Source organism: Culex pipiens, chromosome 2, assembly GCF_016801865.2.
Source record: "Culex pipiens pallens isolate TS chromosome 2, TS_CPP_V2, whole genome shotgun sequence".
Classification (NCBI taxonomy): Eukaryota; Metazoa; Arthropoda; class Insecta; order Diptera; family Culicidae; genus Culex; species Culex pipiens.
The window spans coordinates 66,363,980-66,384,314 of NC_068938.1; the positions used below are offsets into that span (position 1 = coordinate 66,363,980).

At 35.2% G+C, this 20,335-nt stretch overlaps 1 protein-coding gene across 1 annotated transcript in view; it reads left to right on the forward strand.

Moving 5' to 3' along the window:
- The window catches only part of LOC120428102 (histone acetyltransferase KAT7-like), a 100,568-nt gene extending 97,163 nt beyond the window's left edge, over nt 1-3,405 (forward strand). Inside the window, exon 8 of the mRNA XM_039593085.2 lies at nt 3,151-3,405. Within this exon, the coding sequence (XP_039449019.1) occupies nt 3,151-3,200 (50 nt within the window). The 3' untranslated portion in view covers nt 3,201-3,405. The remainder of the gene's footprint in view (nt 1-3,150) is intronic.
- The last annotated feature ends 16,930 nt before the right edge of the window (nt 3,406-20,335 follow it).

The following is a 20,335-nucleotide window of genomic DNA, read 5'->3' on the forward strand; positions in this document are numbered from 1 at the left end:
GCCACTACCCTTTTTTCCACAAGAAACCGGACTTGGACTGACTTGAGGCCGCGTCCCCCACCTTGCTCCGTAAAACAAAAACGAAAACGAATTTAAATTTCACAATTTTTTTTTGTTTTAGATCTTTTCTCAAAAGAAAAATTAACCAATAAGATCAACTTTGATGTTTTGGAGAAAGAAATGCTCAGTCGGTTTGGGCATTTTAGTTGATTTCCTTTTTTTCTATGATTGAACATTAGGCTGACTACTACATGCTTACAGGTCCCTTATTATCCCTAATCAATTTTGTGCTTTGTTTCTAATAAAAATGGATACAATTGCACTAGAACATGTCAGTTTTATATTACGAACTGTTCAAAAATTTACGAAATTATTTTTAAAATCATCAATTTTTATTTCAAAATTATTTTATAAAATGTTGATATCACAATGTAGTTATCGCTTTTATCAATGTTAAATTAATGACCCATTAACCTGGGAATCCCCCAACGCACCTGCGTGAAATATGGCAAAATACTTCAATTAACAAACGTGGATTTCATAACCGAAAAACAAGATTGAAAAACGCGATATCGCCCAAACAGCCCAATATCAGCGCATGATCCATCTGCGATCTAAATGTGGTTCTAATTGGACGTTAGGCAACATTAAATCTCAATAAAACCAGCACATCCCACAGGCAGGTAGAATTTCTAGCGCGGTTTAATGGCGCGAAAATTGACCATCGTTAGTCCGGGACGGCCCCCCGAGACTGCGGGCTTCTGCGGGGTACATTGAACATCTCCGCCTCCTCCGGAACAACTCCGCGTATGAGTCGCTGGTTCGGTTTTCAAACACCTTAAATCACATTTGAACCTAATTAACGTGGAGAATTATGTTCTACGCTCAGCCTGTTTATGTTTATATTATCGGAAGTACAAAAAAAGTAAGAAAAAAAAAACGGTTGAACAAGCTGGACAAGGTGCTAGGCACGGAAAGGAACGGAATTCTACAAGCTTCTTTTTTCCTCCTCAGTTAAGGGACGACGCAGCAAAGAAAAAGAAGGTAGAAAAAACAAACCCACCTGACCCGTGCGCGCATACGCGTGAAAAAAAAAACGGGCAAAAAGGGTAATTAATTAATTACATGATCTGTTCTCATGCTTCGGTATATTAACGATGTCTGCAATTAATTTTTAAAGGTATCTGCGCGCTCGCGGTGCCCTTGTCTAGCCGCCCTTAATGGACTTTCGATGGCCGCGGCGGGAATTAAGGGTGCGACCGAAGCTGAGGTGACGGCGTCACCTGTTGCGTTGGTACTTGACTTTGGTGTTTTTGTGTAAGATGGGATGGCATTTGTTACGATAAGATTACGGAATAAACTGTTGGTGAGATAATTAGTGTGTACAATTTAATTGATTTTTGAGGACAACTTTTTAAATTTAATATTATTACAATTAAGCAGAACCTAGTTTTTTTTTAAGTCAATGGTATTTCAAAGATGTTTTTACAAGGAAACCATGAAGCATATCAATTGAATTTCATGCTTCTAGAATTGCGTGCTGTAAGTGATAGATTATGATGTTGCTTTACGACAGGAAATTTGACCAAGAACTTTTTTCTCTGAGAAAAATACAATTTCGATACCCCAGAGCTAAGAAAAAAAAGGGTGATTAGACCCCCCCCCCCTTGAAGTGTTCATGTGGACATTATCTGTTCCAATAAACAAACTTATGGCAACCCTCTACAGGGCTTTTTTGTTGCGATCAGATCTGACCATTTGAGTTATGTTGAGATCCCCATTTTTTGTTGCTTAAATAGTTTTTTCACCATAACTTTTAAACAACCAGGTAATCGAAACATTTCAACACCAAGCCGTAGAATCCAAAACTGGACCGAGTAGACCTCATCCGGACAATATTCGTCCACCGAGAACTGAGAAAATCAAGTGCATATTTTTGATCAACATCCCCACACACGCACTGACATTTGTTCAGAATTCGATTCTGAGTCGATACACGCAGAAAAATGTTTTGTGGAATCAGCCTGTACGAGGTTTGAATCAACAAATTTTTTGTTGAATATAATCAACGCCGATTTTGCGTTGAAACAAACCTTGATTTTCTCGAGTCTACAAAAAGTCTTTTATTGTTTCGAAAAAGCTGCTTTGACGTTTAGCGTTGATTCAACAAAAGTAATGATTTTCAAATCAACAAAACGTTTTGGTGATTCAAATATGCCTTATTTTTCTGCGTGTAAGTATAAATAAAGGTGGGTTTAGGTGGTCAAATTGAAAACTTAATTTTCCGAGTGCTTTTATAGCCTCTCCTCAGTGAGGAAGGCAAATCCTAAAAGAGAACTTTTATGAACATTTATACATTATTTTTTGATCTTCGTTTCAACATAAATGTCATACCTGGTTCGACTTTCTTGAAACATTTTTATTTTGTATTGACTCTACATCTTAATAATTTGAAGTCATTTTCCGTAAATTAAATTTCCAAAACAGTTTTGTCATTCAACACTAAACTAGATTCGCAAAATATTTTTAAATCTTGAAAAATACTTCATTTTGTCGATTTGTTGTCTTCATCAAATGTATTTTAAACAGTTATTGTTTATTTGCATTAAAATAATAATTAACAAAACATGTTGAACCTTTTGTTTTGTTAATTAGTGACATTTTGCAAGAAAATTTTTAAGCCAAAAACCTTTGTAAATATCATATTTGGTTTAGAGATTAAAACTTGATCAAAATTTTAAAATAAGACAACAATCTGCTGAGAAATGGTCTTGCAAAAAACAAATAACCGTCAAAAGTTCAGAGTGTTTCTAATGACCCTTAATTTTCCACTTGGGTATCGATTCGTTCAATTTCTGATGCAAAAAACAAAAATGGTAAATTTTTGGTCCCTCATAAACAATATTACCAATCAATCTTTTGATTGTGAACTGTGCCAAATTGGTTTCTTGTGATTTCTTTTTTCGATTATGATGTAAACTTTTACAAGTATGGTTTTTTTTGTTGTCCACGCGGACAAGTCTTTTATACTCTACCCCTGTGGAAAATTTACATCCCCACCCTCCTTTTGCCCCTTAGGCAAAAGCTTCACAAAATGTTTGCATTAGCCTATACAAAATACTAAATTCGTTTTTTTTTGTTTCTTTACAGGTAAGCATGACAGACACACTGATGCCATCTACTATCAGGTTAAAATTTAAATGGCTCATAACTAATGATGGTATTGTATATAAAAAAAACCCGAATTTTTATCAAAATTGTTGAAAATGTGCAAAAAACTGTTTTTTACGGAGATGCGGTGTGTGCATCGTTTGAACTAAACTATGATTCTGGTTTTAATGTTTTAAAGACTTTTTGAAGTTTTAAAATGATTCAATTGCTTTCAATAGCTATCCTGAATTGTGCATACAGAGATTACATTTTGCAAACAATATTTTGTATTTTTTCTGAATTGTAGAAAAAAAATTCCATTGAAAATTATAATCACCTTTCCGAGAAAAACTAAAAACGTTGGGTACATTAAATTTGTAATGAGTTTGATTAACAGTGTTATTTTCTACAAGAAACAATACTCCTTTCATATGAAACCAGGCCAGACAAAAGTTATTGCAAGTCTCCAGCCCGAGAAGCAATCCTCCTCCCCAAGCCAGCCAGCCATAATCTTGCATGGACCAAGGAGGGTCGAGGCCGCAATCAGCCACACCACGGCACAGTCTGGGTTCAGTGCCACTTGACGCCCTCGTTCCTGCTTTTTTTTTGTTCCAAAACGAGAGGAGGACCTCCACCGCACAGTAACACAATATCGGAAAAGTCACCAAAGCCCAAGCCATCACGTCGTCGTCTCGGGGGTGGTTCTGCTCGATTCAGTGGACCTCCCCAGACGGTAGCACGGTGGGGTTGAGTTGGGGCTAAACCATTTCTTTGTTTCACGGTGGGATTAGAAAGCAATTCGTTTTTTGACGGACAAAAACAAAAATAATTTTGAGAAAAGTTCTCAGAAAACCCACCGTGCCCTAAGTGAGAACAAGCAATCGAGTGGAGCTAGGCAAGAGAAAAAAAAGGGGTCGCCATTTGAATGACTATCGAGTGTTTGTGAGAACAAAAATAATATATAGTAAATTTATGCATTGTTATTATCGTTATTATTAAGATCGCAATTTTATTACATTCTTCGGCGTAGACAGACAGACAGACGCGCGGTTGCTGCTGGTCGGGCGACCCCTTTGGGAAAAAAAAGTCGGCGGGAATAAAATGAAAAAAAAAAAACATTATACTGGGGTGATGAGAGTCTGATGGTGGATTTTTTTTCTCTCGCAATTTTGAAAAGATCCGTTTGTCTGCTCTATGAGAGGGGGGTTTATAGTCTGTCGATAGGGAAAACATGATTCGGCTGCTGATGAGATTTATGCGAGCGTAAAGGGCTTTTGCGGAGGATACATTGTTTGTGAATATGTTTTTTTATTTGAATTATACGAGACAATTGTTGTTTGGATGATTTTGACATTGAATAAGCTTTGTATTGCTATAAATTGATGGCCAGAGTGCCCTTGATAGATTGTTGAGTTTTTGCAAAATTAAATAATACCAATTAAATTTGAATGGGATGACTTTGTTGCATAATATGCTTGAGAAAGAATTGTTCAAAGAACCTCTAAAATTAGTTTTCAACAAAATTTGAAGTGTTTATAAAGTTAGTAAGGTTAAGAGTATTTAAATACTTTAAAGTGGCAAGATTTCACCCCATTTTCTCCAAATTACATTTGTTTCTGAGACGTCATCTTAAGGCACTTCTCAAATTACGCACCAATCAGGTGCAACCAGTTCGAAATCCAAAGCCATCAACCACTCAAAAATAAAAGAAGACCCACTTCAACTGCCCCTTTTCGCGAGCTCATTTTCGGACAATCGCGACCCCCTTTCTTTTCGACCAGCAAAATTGGTTTGTGACAAACGCTGCTGCTGACCTGCGGGGGTGAGTTACCAGATGAGCAAGCACCCGTGACTCATGGGGGACATTTAGTAGGTGGGGGTGGACATGTGTAATGCCACCATCGAAAAAAGGGGTTGGCTTTTTGCCGGGGACGCGCGAGTGGTCTTCTTCAAAGTCTCGGGACACACCGCCCGGTTCTAGGATGATGTCGTGTAAGCAGGGGGGGGGGGGGTATAAATTTAGCTGTCTAGACAGTGTGCAGATCTATAATCTGAAAGTCTCGACTGCTCTCTTTCTCTTTTTTCCCGGACGGGTTTGCGGGTTGGGTTGGATGAGTCGGTGTCTCACGGTCTCGTGTATTTGCCGATAAACCCACCCAAAGTCAGGAGAAAGCCATTACTTTTTGGGACCGTTGCTGTTCTTGGGTGATGTGATGAAGGTTCTGAGCTTGATGATAAAGTAACTTTTTTTTCTGGAAAAGAACTCTAGGGTAACACAAACAATAATTACATTTAGAAGACACTCTTTTTCGATTCAAATAAGTAGGCTTAGTGATTTTTCACGCTCGAAAATTGCTAATTTCACGGGGACCTCTATTTCAAAACACTAAATTTCACGAAAATTTCGCCGAACGTGAAGAATGTTAAAATAACTCTGATAATCTTGTGTTTAAATAACAGAAACTACTTTTCATGCTTCATTATATATTATTCATAGCATAGCATAGCATTGGTGTCTACCCGTAGCTGCTAATTCGTTATTGACCAGGACCCCCAAACATTGCTCCGTGGACCACAGATGAAAAGTTAGAACCAATCATCACCCCTTCGCAATTTTCAAAGGTCCCTATCGTGCTGATCAATACCGACGCCGGCCACGACCAGTGGTAAGACACGGGGAAGTGGGTGGGAATGTTAGTCCGATACTTGAGTGATGGGACCGCTAAATCGGCTGCGTCTCCGACAAAGTATCACATGAGTTTTAAGGGGTTAGTAAGATGGGTATGAGGTCAGGATTCACTGTGGTAGGTGATGCGACCATAAGCAATTTGTTTATCGGTTGAAATTTTAAAAATCTTAGGCAGCCGGCTGCGGAAAGATAGCTATCTAGGGATTTAAATATAGTATTAATTCGACCGCGATTCTCCAGAAATTCTTCGTCGGCGTGCCTTCCGATCAACGGTGATGTAGGAAGGGCTTCATTCATTAAAATGATTTTATATCATAAGCCTTAAAACATATTCGTCGACGTGCCTTCCGATCCTCGATGATATGGAAAGGACTTAATCCAGCAATACGACTTGCTTGTCTCAAAAAAAAATCGGATCGTTTCTATCGAAAACTATATAAAGAGAACAAAAAAACTCATCGGCCAACGAACGAGCGAACTAATAAAAGAAAAAAAAAAAGAAGAAGAAGAAAACCAATCACCCCATGCACACGAACAGCGACACAAAAGAGACGGAAAATAACACGAAAAAACAGGACTGCGCGTCCCCACAGGCACCGCACTAATCTCATGCTTCATTATATATTATTCTTCAATAAACTAAAAAAATCTACACTTGATTTGAACGTGACATAAAAAAATCTCCTGATTTTCAAAAAAGTTTCCATCTGTTTTAAAGTTTTCGCTGAAATGCTTCTGTTACATCATTTTACATTTGATTGAATTTCATATCAGAACAAGATTAAACAATTTTGCAAAGCCAAAATGAGTTAAATAATTTGAACTTTCTGCGACTTTTGGCCCATTTAAAATAATTTTCAAGGTTTTCATCACACATTTCAAAAACTAAATGTACAATCAATAGGCAAAAGTAATTTAATTTGTAGCGAAATCGAAATTTTTATTCAAAATGTGAACATAAAACAAAAAAAATAGTTTTTTTTACTTTCACGGGAATCATTTACACAAATAATCAAATTTAAACAGGACTCAGAAAAAAAAAATTAAGTGTTTTTGGAAGGTGATTGCATAGACAAAAAATACTCTTCATTTTATTCTGAATAAAACAAAGCTTGATTACATTTTACTAGCAGTAAAATTTATATAACTGCGAATAAAAATATTACTAAATTTAGTTAGTTTCTAATAAAACCTGAAAAATCTTAGCTATTCTTCAAATGGTTCATATCAAGCTTTTTGATTGAAAACTAATAAAATTTACTTAAATAGTCTTTATTCATGAAATATTTTTTGTGTTGATATTGAAAAAATGATTTGAGAAATTGATAAATTTCACGAATTTCACGCCATCCAAGAAATCGTCAAAAATCACTAATCCTATATTAGTAATTCAACCAGGGTATTCACTCCCTTAAATCAACAGTAGTTCATAAGATTATTTTTATTCCTATTTGAGTTTGATAAATTATTTTGAGAAAAATCCTTACAGTTTCACAAAACATAAAATTTCACGGGATTTTGCGGAAAATGCCAAATTTCGCGGATTTCACGCTGTCCGCGAAATCGTGAAATTTCACTAACCATTTAAAACAATATTTGAATTAATTTTTTCAGTATTTTTCTGCAAGGTTGCCCAATTGTAAGATTCTTGTAGGAAATTTAATTTCCTACAACTTTGTTGAAGGGTGCAAAACGATCCGAGTTGATCCTGATTTCTGGTGATTTTTTTAGTAAAAAGTATTTTCTTAAATACTTCTTGTATACTTTCAAGAATATAAGCCAATATCTTTTCTTCGCATTGCTAATAACTCATCAGGATCAACTCAGATCTTCTTGCACCCTTCGACAAAGTTGTAGTAAATTAAATTTCATACGAGAATCTCACACTCCAAAATTGTTTAGGCCGTGACCTGCGCCACCTGCCGGCAAAATCTTGAAGCGATGTTTTCCCCATACATTTTAGCGATTTTTCCCATATAAACTTCAACGATAAAAAGTGACCCCTTAACCTTAACCGATTTGGCTCGAAATTGGCACAGTTACGTATTATTGCTAAAGCCAGGGGGTATCTTTTCAGATTTAAAAAAAAAAACAAGTGTTCTTGTCACCCCAAAGTCCATTGCATTTTTTTGTGTTAACAATCGCGTGATCTTTCAGGAAAAAAAACTAATAATATCCAGTAGATTTTTCTTGAAATCCGGAGGAAATCCAACTTTTTTCGTGTAAAAACACTTAGCTTTTTGTGTGAGAAAAACTCGCCTTGCGTTTTTCTCAGTTTGCTATTTCTGCACATGGGAAATTTATGGGGCAACGTTAGTTTTTGCTCACATTTTTTTTACTTGTTCAACTACATTTATTACTTAATTGCAAATATTTTTCCAAATTTTTGATGCCCATAATCTTTTTATGAAAATGTTTAAAATTTTGAAAACATATATTTTTCATTTATCAAAAATCTGAAATTCCAAAAACATTTTTACTTTTTAAAAATGTATTGTGAAAATAAGAAATTTTCATTAAGGCTGTTACAAATATGCTTGTTAAATTTGCGTCTTTAAAAATTTTGCATTAAATTAGTTGTAAAACATGCATTGTTATTTAACTGGCTTTTGCTCTAAAATCAAAATAACAATAAATAAATACTGACAACATGATAAATCAAATTTGACTGTCAATAAAACATCGAAATCTTTGAAAATGGCAAGGAAACCAGATGAAAACATGCTTTTACATGATTTCTTGAATATTTTGATCTTTTGAAAGAATGTTTGCTGTTATCATGTTTTAATGTTTTTAATATTACATCAAATAATAATTAAATATAAAATTAAGCTTTTAAAATAATTTTGCTGCTAATACCTTCTCAAACAAAGATGTACGGTGGAGATGCACGTTTATTTTTTGGTAATTTTCCAAATGAAACACTATATTGAATGTATTTTAAATCATTTGATATTTTCATAAACACTGAATGTTAAAGATCCCTCTTAATCGGAATCATGAGAACTTTCATTCTTTTAGTTGCTTTGAAATTTGTTGTAGTTTGATTTTTTTAATCTTTTAATTTTTTTTTCGATAATTGATTTTGACATTTATAGACATTTTTTGGTTTGCAATATTTCTTTGGGCAAGAAATGCTTATTACGACGTCGTCGTGCTATCTTGTCGCACCCGCCATTTTGACGTTCCGAGAAAAACGCGTTTTAATGTTTGACCTTGAATATTCAAAAACGAGAGCACGCAATGTAAACAATAACAAACACGTTTTGTTTGGCTCACCATTCTGTGCATTGCCCCGAAGTTTGGTTGAAGTTGGTTGCTGGAGTCCCGAGTTATAATTACAAATGTTTACGGTAGTCTAGCTTGTACGTGCGACAAACGCATCCTGACTTTCCTGGCCTGAAATCCCTTTGGCCTTTTGTCGCACTTACATCAATTTTCATGGAGTGACAAGATAGCACGACAAGATTAAAACTACTTTCATATGTAAAGTGACAAAAATGCACGGAGTTTTTTCGGTTTTTGTTGAATATCTCAGGATTGAAATCGAATTTTGGGGATCTGTGAAGGTCAAAAGGTGAGGCATTGTGAGCTGCACAAAATGGCGTTCTTAACTCAATTTGGCCCAAAATGCACGTACGACAAGTTAGCACGATGGCGACGATTAGTTGTGCTCTAGAAAAAAAAATCGGAAAAGTCGGGATTTTCGTGGATTTTTCTCCATAATAAAATAATTAGCAACCTGAATATTTCACTATGAATCGTTTATCAATGTTTTGTGGAAATTTCAAAATTAATTTTCGAGTGCAGATATTTTTAAAACAAGCTTTTTTTGGTAAAATTGGAGCGTTTCTCATATGTTTGACATATTACGGATTCGGCCTTAATTCCGTCATGTTTGTTAAATTTTATAATTCAGGCAATTATTTTTGGCTATATGAATTTAAGATCAAGCTGTAAAATATTTTTTTTTGCGATTCCGTCGTGAAACTACTTATTTTCCTGTCATTCTTGAACGACGAAATAGCCTACTTTTCTGTACCAATAACAGAATCGAATAGCAACACTTTTCAAAATAAATGCTGAAAAGTTTTACTTATCAGCACTCAAATGGGTGCTGAAAAGTTGAACTTTTTAGCACTTGTTTCGAAAAGTAACACTTTTCAACATTTTTTGATTTTAACGATTTCTTGACAAAATACATGAAAATTTGACTCAAAATTTCACTCAGTGTGTGTTTTTTGGAATTGCAAAAAATGTTGTATGGAACTCGTTGCAAAACTTGATTTTTTCAGCACTCTTCGTATTTATCCAACTCGGTGAACCTCGTTGGATAAATGTACGACTCGTGCTGAAAAAATCCTCTTTTTGCAACTTGTTGCATAAACTACTATTATGCAACAAGTTGCAAAAAGAAGATTTTTTCAGCACGAGTCGTACAATTATCAAGTCGAGTGCTGAAAGAATCAAGTTTTGCAACGAGTTGCAAACATCATTTTTCTGCAATTCCAAAAACCGCTTTTTGAATGGAATTTTCTGTCAAACATCCATATGCTATGTAAATAAGTAAGGTAAGGAAGGAAAAGTAAGTAGTTTCACGATGGAATTACAAAAAATTCTTTTCGGAACTCTTTTAGGTGCTGAAAAGTTTAACTTTTCGGCTCTGGTATCGAAAAGTAATACTTTTCGATTCTGTTTTAGAGTAAACCTCATTGGATTTAAATGACTCGTGCTGAAAAAATCTTGTTGCAAAAACTACAATTTTAGGTAGATTGATCATCTTCAGCAACATTCCCAAACAATTTGCTACCGTAAATGCTCTCACCAAAAACCCACCCCGGTACGTGCCTGCGTGAGGATTCTCCCCATATGTGAACGACGCACTCATAGGTTGTCAATATCCCTGGCTGGGGGAGGGGGGGTTCGAGGACTAACTATTCTGTGGCAGGTGAAAACTTGGGAATGGTCAAACGAGGAAAAAGGGGAAGCTGCGACTGCTTTCGACAGGTACGTCGATGGCAAAGCAACGATTGGTCCCGGGATATTGGCATTGTTCGTAACGGTTGGATTGACAAATTTGAATTCAATTTTGTTTTGCGATGTCCAGGGGACAAAAAGAGGGCTGCACGCAAATTTTTAATCCAATCAAATCGCCAAATGGGGGAAGAACTTTTGGCCCTTCCAAGACGCAGTTATTCAATTAATACGCCGCATTTCAACAACGTTTGTTTTGTGATGAAAAATTTACCTCCGGGGGCAAGATTTTCCGCACGCTAATTCGTCTAATCTAGAACTTGAGTCAAAATAAAAGAAGTCGAAAAACGGTCGACTGTTTGCTCGACGGCTTTTGTTGCGCGGCCGGCAGTTGCCAAATAATTTATTAGACAATTAACAGTAACAACGCACGTAGACCGTCGCCTACGACTAGACGTTACGCGATGTTTTGGCGCCAGAGGGTGCGCGCGCGCTCGGCACCAAATTCGCATAACTTCCATTATGATGTCCTGCTGCTGCTGCGGTTATGCTTCAGTTAAAAAGAATTTCAAATAAATGCCAACTCCGAAACGGTTCGGGGAGCAAGTTAGAAAGGCACCGTTAGCAGTCAATTAGACAATTTTAATGGTGAAACACAAAACCGAAATGGCATACATTAAGTATTAATGAAATGGTTCGAGCCCGACAAAAGTCACAGAAGCTACTCGCTCTTTCCCTCTAGCATTATTAGAAAATGTGGGGAAGAAATCGACGAGGGCAATCATTAGATTTTGAAGTGGTGGGATAGGGCGATTAAGGTTCTGGAGTGGATTATTTTATTGACAGAAGAAATACTGAAAGCAACAATCATATCCTCAAATATCATCAGGAGGAAATCGTAAGCTCAACATGATATTATCGTTTGGTTAAGCTACAATAAAATTTCAATATAAGAAGGAAATAGTTTATGCAACAAGTGGCAAATAGAAGTTTTTTTGCAGCACGAGTTGAACATTTATTTATCAAGGTTTGCCGAGTTCAGTAAATAAGGCGAGTGCTGGAACATTCAAGTTTTACAACGATCTGACTACATTTTTTTCTCCATACAAAAATGGTATGTAAATATTCAAACAACTGTAACTTTTGAGTGAATTTTCGGATCAATTTGGTGTCTTCGGCAAAATTGTAGGTATTGTTGAGAACTTTTGAGAAAAAAATAGATACATGGAAAAAAATGGCAGATTTTTTAATCAACTTTTTTTCACTAGAACTCAATTTTACAAAATACGTATTTTTTGATTTTCGAGATTTTTTGATATGTTTTAGGTGACAAAAATCCGCAACTTTTGAGCCATAGAGAAACATGGCCAAAAAATCTGCCGCTGAGTTATGAATTTTTGAAAAAATAGTGGACACATTCCGCCGTGACGTTGCAACGCTTTGACTTTTCTTTTTTCAGTATTTCGGCTGTAACTCAAAAATTACATTGAAAAGGTACATATGTTATTACAGATTCGGAAAGTACATTAAATTTCCTATAAGAAACAATGTTGAAACATTATTTTAAGCGAATATTCTATTTTTGAGAGGGGGATATGTAGCGTGACGTTGCAACGCGTGACTTTTTCTCAATCCTGACCCAATTCATGTTTCGCCATTAACTCTGCTCTGTTAAACGGCAAATTTGGAGTTCTTCTTCCATTTTTAGTGTAAAATTGGCCAACAAATCGAATGCAATCATTAGTTTTTCGAAAAAATTAAACCTCGATTTTTGAAGACCGCTTACATTTCGTGACGTTGCAACGCTCTGTTTTTGAAAACAGGGTTTTTCGTTGCGTTGCAACGTCACGAAATTATAGTTTCAAAATAAATCATAGTTTTTGTTAGGCTGAACAACTGTAGGTTAAGATTTGATTATAAGACATTAATAGACAGTACAAGGACATGTGAATTGATTGGCCTGCCCATGTTAGACCCCCCCCCCCTCCCCCTATTCTGCTTTCACAGTTGCAGTACGATTTACGAAGTTTTCCAAAGGGTTTTCAAAATATTTTTTTTTGTATTATTCCATTATCACGAAGGAAACCCCCCCCCCCCTCTCCCGTCCTCTATCCATGTAACGGGACGTCCATGCATTACGTAACGGCGTAATATCAAGGGGGAGGGAGGAGGGTTCGAGGATTTATACAAAAAAAGTGTATCGGAAATGTATTTCCAGGGGGTGGAGGGGGTCTAAAAATATAAATGTTTTGTTACGTAATGCAAGAACGCTCCCTTAATATTTTAATGGTTTTGGGCAACTTACAAAACACGTGGAAGTTTTAGAAGGGAGGTGAGGAGCTTCAAGTTTTCAGGAGGGCTTATTTTGAATTTATAAATAAAGTGCCCATATCGTTTGTTCATGGCCCCTAAGGGGTGATCTGCAAACAACGTAACTTATTTTGTTGACTTTTGTGCTTTTTAAATTAAATTTGAGGAAATAATATAACTGTTTAACTGCGCAACATAACATTTTTAATTGTGAACAACAAAACGTTGCATACAACTTATTTAAGTAAGGGTTCGTCCAACAACAGAGTGACAAAAGTTTGTGAAAAAAAAACAATCGAATCACGTGATTTTTATTGTTTAATGAATTTCACTGTAATTTGACTTACATAAGGGTGTGGGATAAAAAAAATCATTGCGTTGTATTAGAATGAACCCTCACGTAAATCAGTTTATCATAAAGGGGCCATCCAGTAACCACGTGATTACTTTTTTGAAAGTTTTAGAATTTTTCCCCCTTGTGAACATCGGTCTATTTTGATTTGTTCAACAAGTTTCATAAAATACTTTTTTTCGAGTTGCATCAAACTTAAATGACGGAATTTGTGAATGACCCATGTACAATTCTTCTGTAAATATGCTCGGAAACATTATATAACAAATATATAATATTTAGTACCCTTTTATCTTCAACAACCAACTACGCATACACCTTTTTTGCCATGTGACCAATATGATTTAAAATTTCGTGACGTTGCAACGCAAACTTAAACCTGTTGTAACTTTGGATCTAGACAACCAATTAAGTCGCTCTAGATTGCATTTGAAAGCTCTTTCCAAGTACAAAGAGCATCCGAAATATCAAAATGATTGAATGTTTAGTTTTTTGTTGACATAAACAAATGTCCCTTTTTCGTGACGTTGCAACGCAATAAAATGGTAAACTTACACTAGTTTGAAAAAATACTTAACTTAAGATAAACTGCAAACCCATGACATTTCCGTTTAGTACAACTAAAAACCTACAAAATGCAATCAAAAGAATATTTTTTGGATTTTATTTCGCTGAAAACCAGGAGTTTTTAGAAAAATGTTTTAAAACGATGATTTTATCACGAATTGATGCATAACCTAACCAACTTGTACAAAATGATATTCAAATGATCAATTAATGAAAACCATGATTTTTGAAGCTTCAAGTAGTCTAGAATCGAGGAAAAATATCCAAATAGCTCATACACGCTTTTCAAAATTTCATCCTAAGGTGTACATTGCCGGAGAATGTGTCAATGATATTTGGAAAAAATCGAAGTTTCATGCAAAAACAAATTTGAAATAATTTTTTAATGCAAAATTGAATTTGCAATCGAAAAGTACTGTACAGATTTTTTGATAAAGGGCTCCGTTTTCAAGATATAGCCACCGAAAGTTCGATTTTAGCGAAATATTTGCAGTTTTTCGATTTTTAAAAATAGTGACCATGAGTGACCATTTCTAAAAATATTTATTTTTAAAGTTCAGAAAATTTGCTATAAAATTGTCTTAGACAATTAGACTAGGAGACATTGAAGATTGGACCTCGGGTTGCTGAGATAGAGCCGCTTTAAGAAAAAGAAACACGAAAATTGAAGTTTTCTAAATCTCACCAAAACAACCCATCATTTTCTATTTACCATATCTCAGCAACTAATGGTTCGATTTTCAATGTTAATACATGAAACATTTGTGAAATTTTCCGATCTTTTTGAAAAAAATATATTTTTTTTAAATCAAGACTAACATTTTAAAAGGGCCAAACATTGAATATTACGCCCATTTAAAATGCTAGTCTTGATTTAAACAAATTCAAAATATTTTTTCGAAAAGATCGGAAAATTTTACGAATGTTTCATGCATTAATATTGAAAATCGGACCATTAGTTGCTGAGATATCGTCTTTAGAAAATGGTGGGTTGTTTTGGTGAGATTAAGAAAACTTCAATTTTCGTGTTTGTTTTTCTTAGCCCTTTCGAACCCGAATTTTCAAAAAAATATTTTTTTAGTCAATGATGGGAAAATGATTGTTATGACCATACGAAAATTATAGGCTAGTTTTGGAAATTTTGATATTTGGGTCATATATGACCCATCAGGCTCGAAAGGGTTAAAGCGGCTCTATCTCAGCAACCCGAGGTCCAATCTTCAATGTCTCTTAGACAATTTTATAGCAAATTTTCTGAACTTTTCTAAAAAAATATTTTTAGAAATGGTCACTCATGGTCACTATTTTTAAAAATCGAAAAACTGTAAATATTTCGCTAAAATAAAACTTTTGGTGGCTATATCTTGAAAACGGAGCCCTTTATCAACAAATTTGTTAAGTACTTTTGGATTGCAAATTCAATTTTGCATTAAAAAATAATATCAAATTCGTTTTTGCATGAAACTTCGATTTTTTCCAAAAATCACTATTTTCTTAAAAATTCATAACTCGGCGGCAGATTTTTTGATTATTTTGGGAAAATGAGTTTTAGTAAAAAAAGTTGATTAAAAAATCAGCAATTTTTTTTCCGTTTTTCTATTTTTTTCTCAAAAGTTCTCAACAATACCTACAACTTTGCCCAAAACACCAAATTGATCAGAAAATTCACTCAAAAGTTACAGTTGTTTGAATATTTACATACAATTTTTGTATGGACAGCAGCCAAAATTTTATGGAGACTTGTATGGGTGAACCAATGACACAAAATAGTTTATTTGGTCATAGGGAAGGCCCCCACAAAGTTTGAGCCAAATCAAAAAATACAAATAAAATCCATTTCCGGTTTTAGTAGAGGATTGCTCAAGTTTTCTTTGTGTTTACAAAAATTGTACATGCAGTGAGTAATATTAAGAGCGAGTTTTTCACCAATGTGTAACAGGTCGAGGTGCTCCGATTTGGATGAATCTTTCAACGTTTGTTTGTCTATACATGAGATGAACTCATGCCAAATATGGGCTCTCTACGACAAAGGGAAGTGAGGTAAAACCGGCATTGAAGTTTGAGGTCCAGAAACATAAAAAATCTTAAAATTGCTCGCATTTCAGTAAAACTTCATCAACTCCAACTCTCTTAGATGCATTGTTTGTTGCATAAAAATCGAAAAACTATGAGAAAAACTGCGATTGGCCAAAAACTTATTACCGTAGGCTTATAGTCCATGAAATTTCCTAACTTTTGACCTATAGGAGTACGGGTGTTGGAGGCTGTTGTAAAAAGTTATTAAGGTTTAAAAAAAAACAATTTTTAACACTAATTTGCAAAAGCTATGAGAAAAAGTTAATCAAATCCTGGATGTCTATAGCACATTTTGAAGTGCTTCAAAAGACCTTTCGAATGCATCTAAGAGAGTTGGGATTGATGTAGTTTTACTGAAATGCGAGCAATTTTAAATTTTTTTATGTTTTTTTGACCTCAAACTTCAATGTCCGTTTTACCCCACTTCCCTTTGTCGTAGATGGCCTATATTTGGCATAAGTTCATCTCATGTATAGACAAACAAACGCTGAAAGTTTCATCCAAATCGGAGCAGCTCGATACGACCTCTAGAACAAACCGAGCAATATTTACAAATACTGCCTCTTAAGTGTCTTTTTTGAAGAATTTTATTTTTTTTTTTTTTTATATTTATTCAGATTTTCTTTTCCATGTACATTCATTCAGTTAAAATATTATTGAGTGTCCAATCACAATCGATGACTTTTCACCTCAATTTTAAATACTAGCAACTTTCATTTATTCATGAAATATTGTAGCTTTCGCTATTCAGTGATTTCAAATGTAGGAGGTCCTACATGTACAAAAGGGAAAAGGGATACCTTAAAACTAACTTATAAACTATATAAAGAGCGGATCAATGCAGCTGAAGACTGCAATGATTTTTGTCGAAATGCATCAATTATCTTATTGGACATAACATCCAAAGTGTCAACTTCGGCTAATTGATGAAGTTCACTGGTGCTGAACCAGGGAGGAAGTTTCAGAATCATTTTCAGAATTTTGTTCTGAATCCTCTGAAGTTTTTTCTTCCTGGTTAAGCAACAGCTTGTCCAGATCGGCACAGCATAAAGCATGGCAGGTCTGAAAATTTGTTTATAAATTAACAGTTTATTCTTGAGACAAAGTCTAGAATTCCTGTTTATAAGTGGATACAAACATTTAATATATTTGTTACATTTAACCTGGATACTTTCAATGTGATCCTTGTAAGTAAGGTTTTTGTCAAAAGCAAGTCCAAGATATTTCACTTTATCCTCCCACTTTAAATTTACCTCATTCATCTTTATAATGTGATGACTTTTTGGTTTAAGAAAATCAGCCCTTGGTTTGTGAGGGAAAATAATAAGTTGAGTTTTTGCAGCATTTGGAGTAATTTTCCATTCTTTCAAATAAGAATTGAAAATATCCAAGCTTTTTTGTAATCTTCTTGTGATGACACGAAGGCTTCTACCTTTGGCGGAGATGCTTGTATCATCAGCAAAAAGTGATTTCTGACATCCTGGGGGCAAATCAGGCAAGTCAGAAGTAAAAATATTGTATAAAATTGGACCCAAAATGCTTCCTTGAGGGACGCCAGCACGTACAGGTAGTTGATCAGATTTGCTATTCTGATAACATACCTGCAGAGTACGATCCGTCAAATAATTTTGGATAATTTTCACGATATAAATCGGAAAATTAAACCTTTTCAATTTCGCAATCAAACCTTTATGCCAAACACTGTCAAATGCTTTTTCTATGTCTAGAAGAGCAGCGCCAGTAGAATAGCCCTCAGATTTGTTGCTTCGAATTAAATTTGAAACTCTCAACAACTGATGAGTAGTTGAATGCCCAAGGCGAAATCCAAACTGCTCATCAGCGAAAATTGAATTTTCATTAATGTGTGTCATCATTCTATTAAGAATTATTCTTTCGAATAATTTACTAATAGATGAAAGCAAACTAATGGGCCGATAGCTTGAGGCTTCAGCAGGATTTTTATCCGGTTTCAAAATCGGAACTACTTTAGCATTTTTCCAACTACTGGGAAAATATGCTAAATCAAAACATTTGTTGCAAATTTTGACCAAGCTACTTAAAGTTGCTTCAGGTAATTTTTTAATTAAAATGTAAAAAATGCCATCCTCGCCAGGGGCTTTCATATTTTTAAATTTTTTGATAATAGATTTTATTTCATTCAGATTCGTATTAAAAACTTCATCTGATGAAAATTCTTGCTCAGCAATATTCTGAAATTCTATTGAAATTTGTTCTTCAATAGGACTCAAAACATTCAGGTTGAAATTATGAGCACTCTCAAACTGCTGAGCAAGTTTTTGAGCTTTTTCCCCATTAGTTAATAGAATATTATCGCCATCTTTTAAAGAAGGGATTGGTTTTTGAGGTTTCTTAAGAACCTTTGAAAGTTTCCAAAAAGGTTTGGAATAAGGTTTAATTTGTTCGACATCTCTTGCGAACTTTTCATTTCGCAGGAGAGTGAATCTGTGGTCAATAACCTTTTGCAAATCTTTTTGAATTCGCTTCAGTGCAGGATCACGAGAACGTTGATACTGTCTTCGGCGAACATTTTTCAGACGAATCAGAAGCTGAAGATCGTCATCAATAATGGGAGAATCAAATTTGACTTGGACTTTAGGAATAGCAATATTCCTAGCATCCAAAATTGCATTAGTTAAAGATTCCAAGGCTGAATCAATATCAGCTTTGGTTTCTAAAACAAAATCATGATTTAAATTGTTCTCAATATGATGCTGATACCTGTCCCAATTAGCTTTGTGGTAATTAAACACAGAACTATTGGGTCTGGTAACTGCTTCATGAGAAAGTGAAAATGTTACTGGAAGGTGATCAGAATCAAAATCAGCATGAGTCACTAAAGGACCACAATACTGACTTTGATTTGTCAAAACCAAATCAATTGTTGATGGATTTCTAACAGAAGAAAAGCAAGTTGGCCCATTCGGGTATAAAACCGAATAAAGACCAGAAGTGCAATCTCTGAATAGAATTTTACCATTGGAATTTACTTGTCTTTTTTGAAGAAGGTGATGTGCATGCTTTTGCATGCGATTTTACCATCGGATTTTTTGCTGTGTAGGGATTTTGCCTCTTTTTCTTATTTAGCAATTCAAAAAACTCGATTGCTTAGTAAGAAAAGGAGCCAAAATTCCTACAATAAAGGAATTCAGTACTTTTTTTGAATTTTAGTGTAGAGGTTAGGTCGTTAGCTCAATCCAGGAGTAGGAGTCGTTTCCCTGGGTCCTGTCTCGGTGGAGCCGCTGGTCGTCAGTTCGAATCCCGGGTGGATGGAAGCTTAGTTGTAAAAAGAGGTTTGCAATTGCCTCAACAATCAAGCCTTCGGACACCTAGTTTCGAGTAGAAATCTCACAATCGAGAACGCCAAAGCAATGCTGTAGAGCGAACAATTTACTATTTTTTTTATAAATATAAACTACGATGCTAAATTAACTCATCTTTACCCATTCAAAAAAAAGTGAAACACCTGTTGAGAACATTGAATTTGTCCAATTATTATAGAGTATTTTTTTATTGTAGCAATTTATTTTCAATTTTCCACCTGAAATTAAATAAATTTTTGAAATTCCAGTTAAACAGAATCGTGAAGATTCTGAGTCATATTTAATTGTATACCAATATTGTTCATAACCTTATAAGTTGCTACCTTTGGCCAACTATAGCATTTCAAAGCAATTTCACCTCACGCCAGCAGTTTTTCAAACAACAATGTTCCGTTCCGGTAGCCAAATTCATCACCAATAGATTCAACGGCCCGCAGGCTTCGACGCCCAGGACGACGCCATCGTCGTCGAGGTCAATGCCCTCTCGCATTTGGAGGGCTTATGTTTTGGGCTGCGACGGATGCTGCCGGAGCTGGTGGAGCCCTCTTTTATTGATCGATAAGCTCTTTCTCTCTGTCTAGCACCATCCCATCTGTGGCGTTGTTCCGAATCTGTGTTCGGCGTCGTCGTTGGATATTTTTGGGGATGCTTTCACCCCCAAATGTATCTCCTCTTGTTATGGTGTCTGCCAGCCTGGTAGTAGAACTAAACATCACTAAACTCAATTTTTTATTTTAAAATTGAAGATTTTTTTTTTGAAGACCCATTACGATTTTAAAGAAAATTAATGTTTTGAAGCTGTTACAAAGATTTGAAAACACTGCAGCACTGAACACATAACGACAAGGCCGTACGCCTCTGCTTCTGCTACAACCA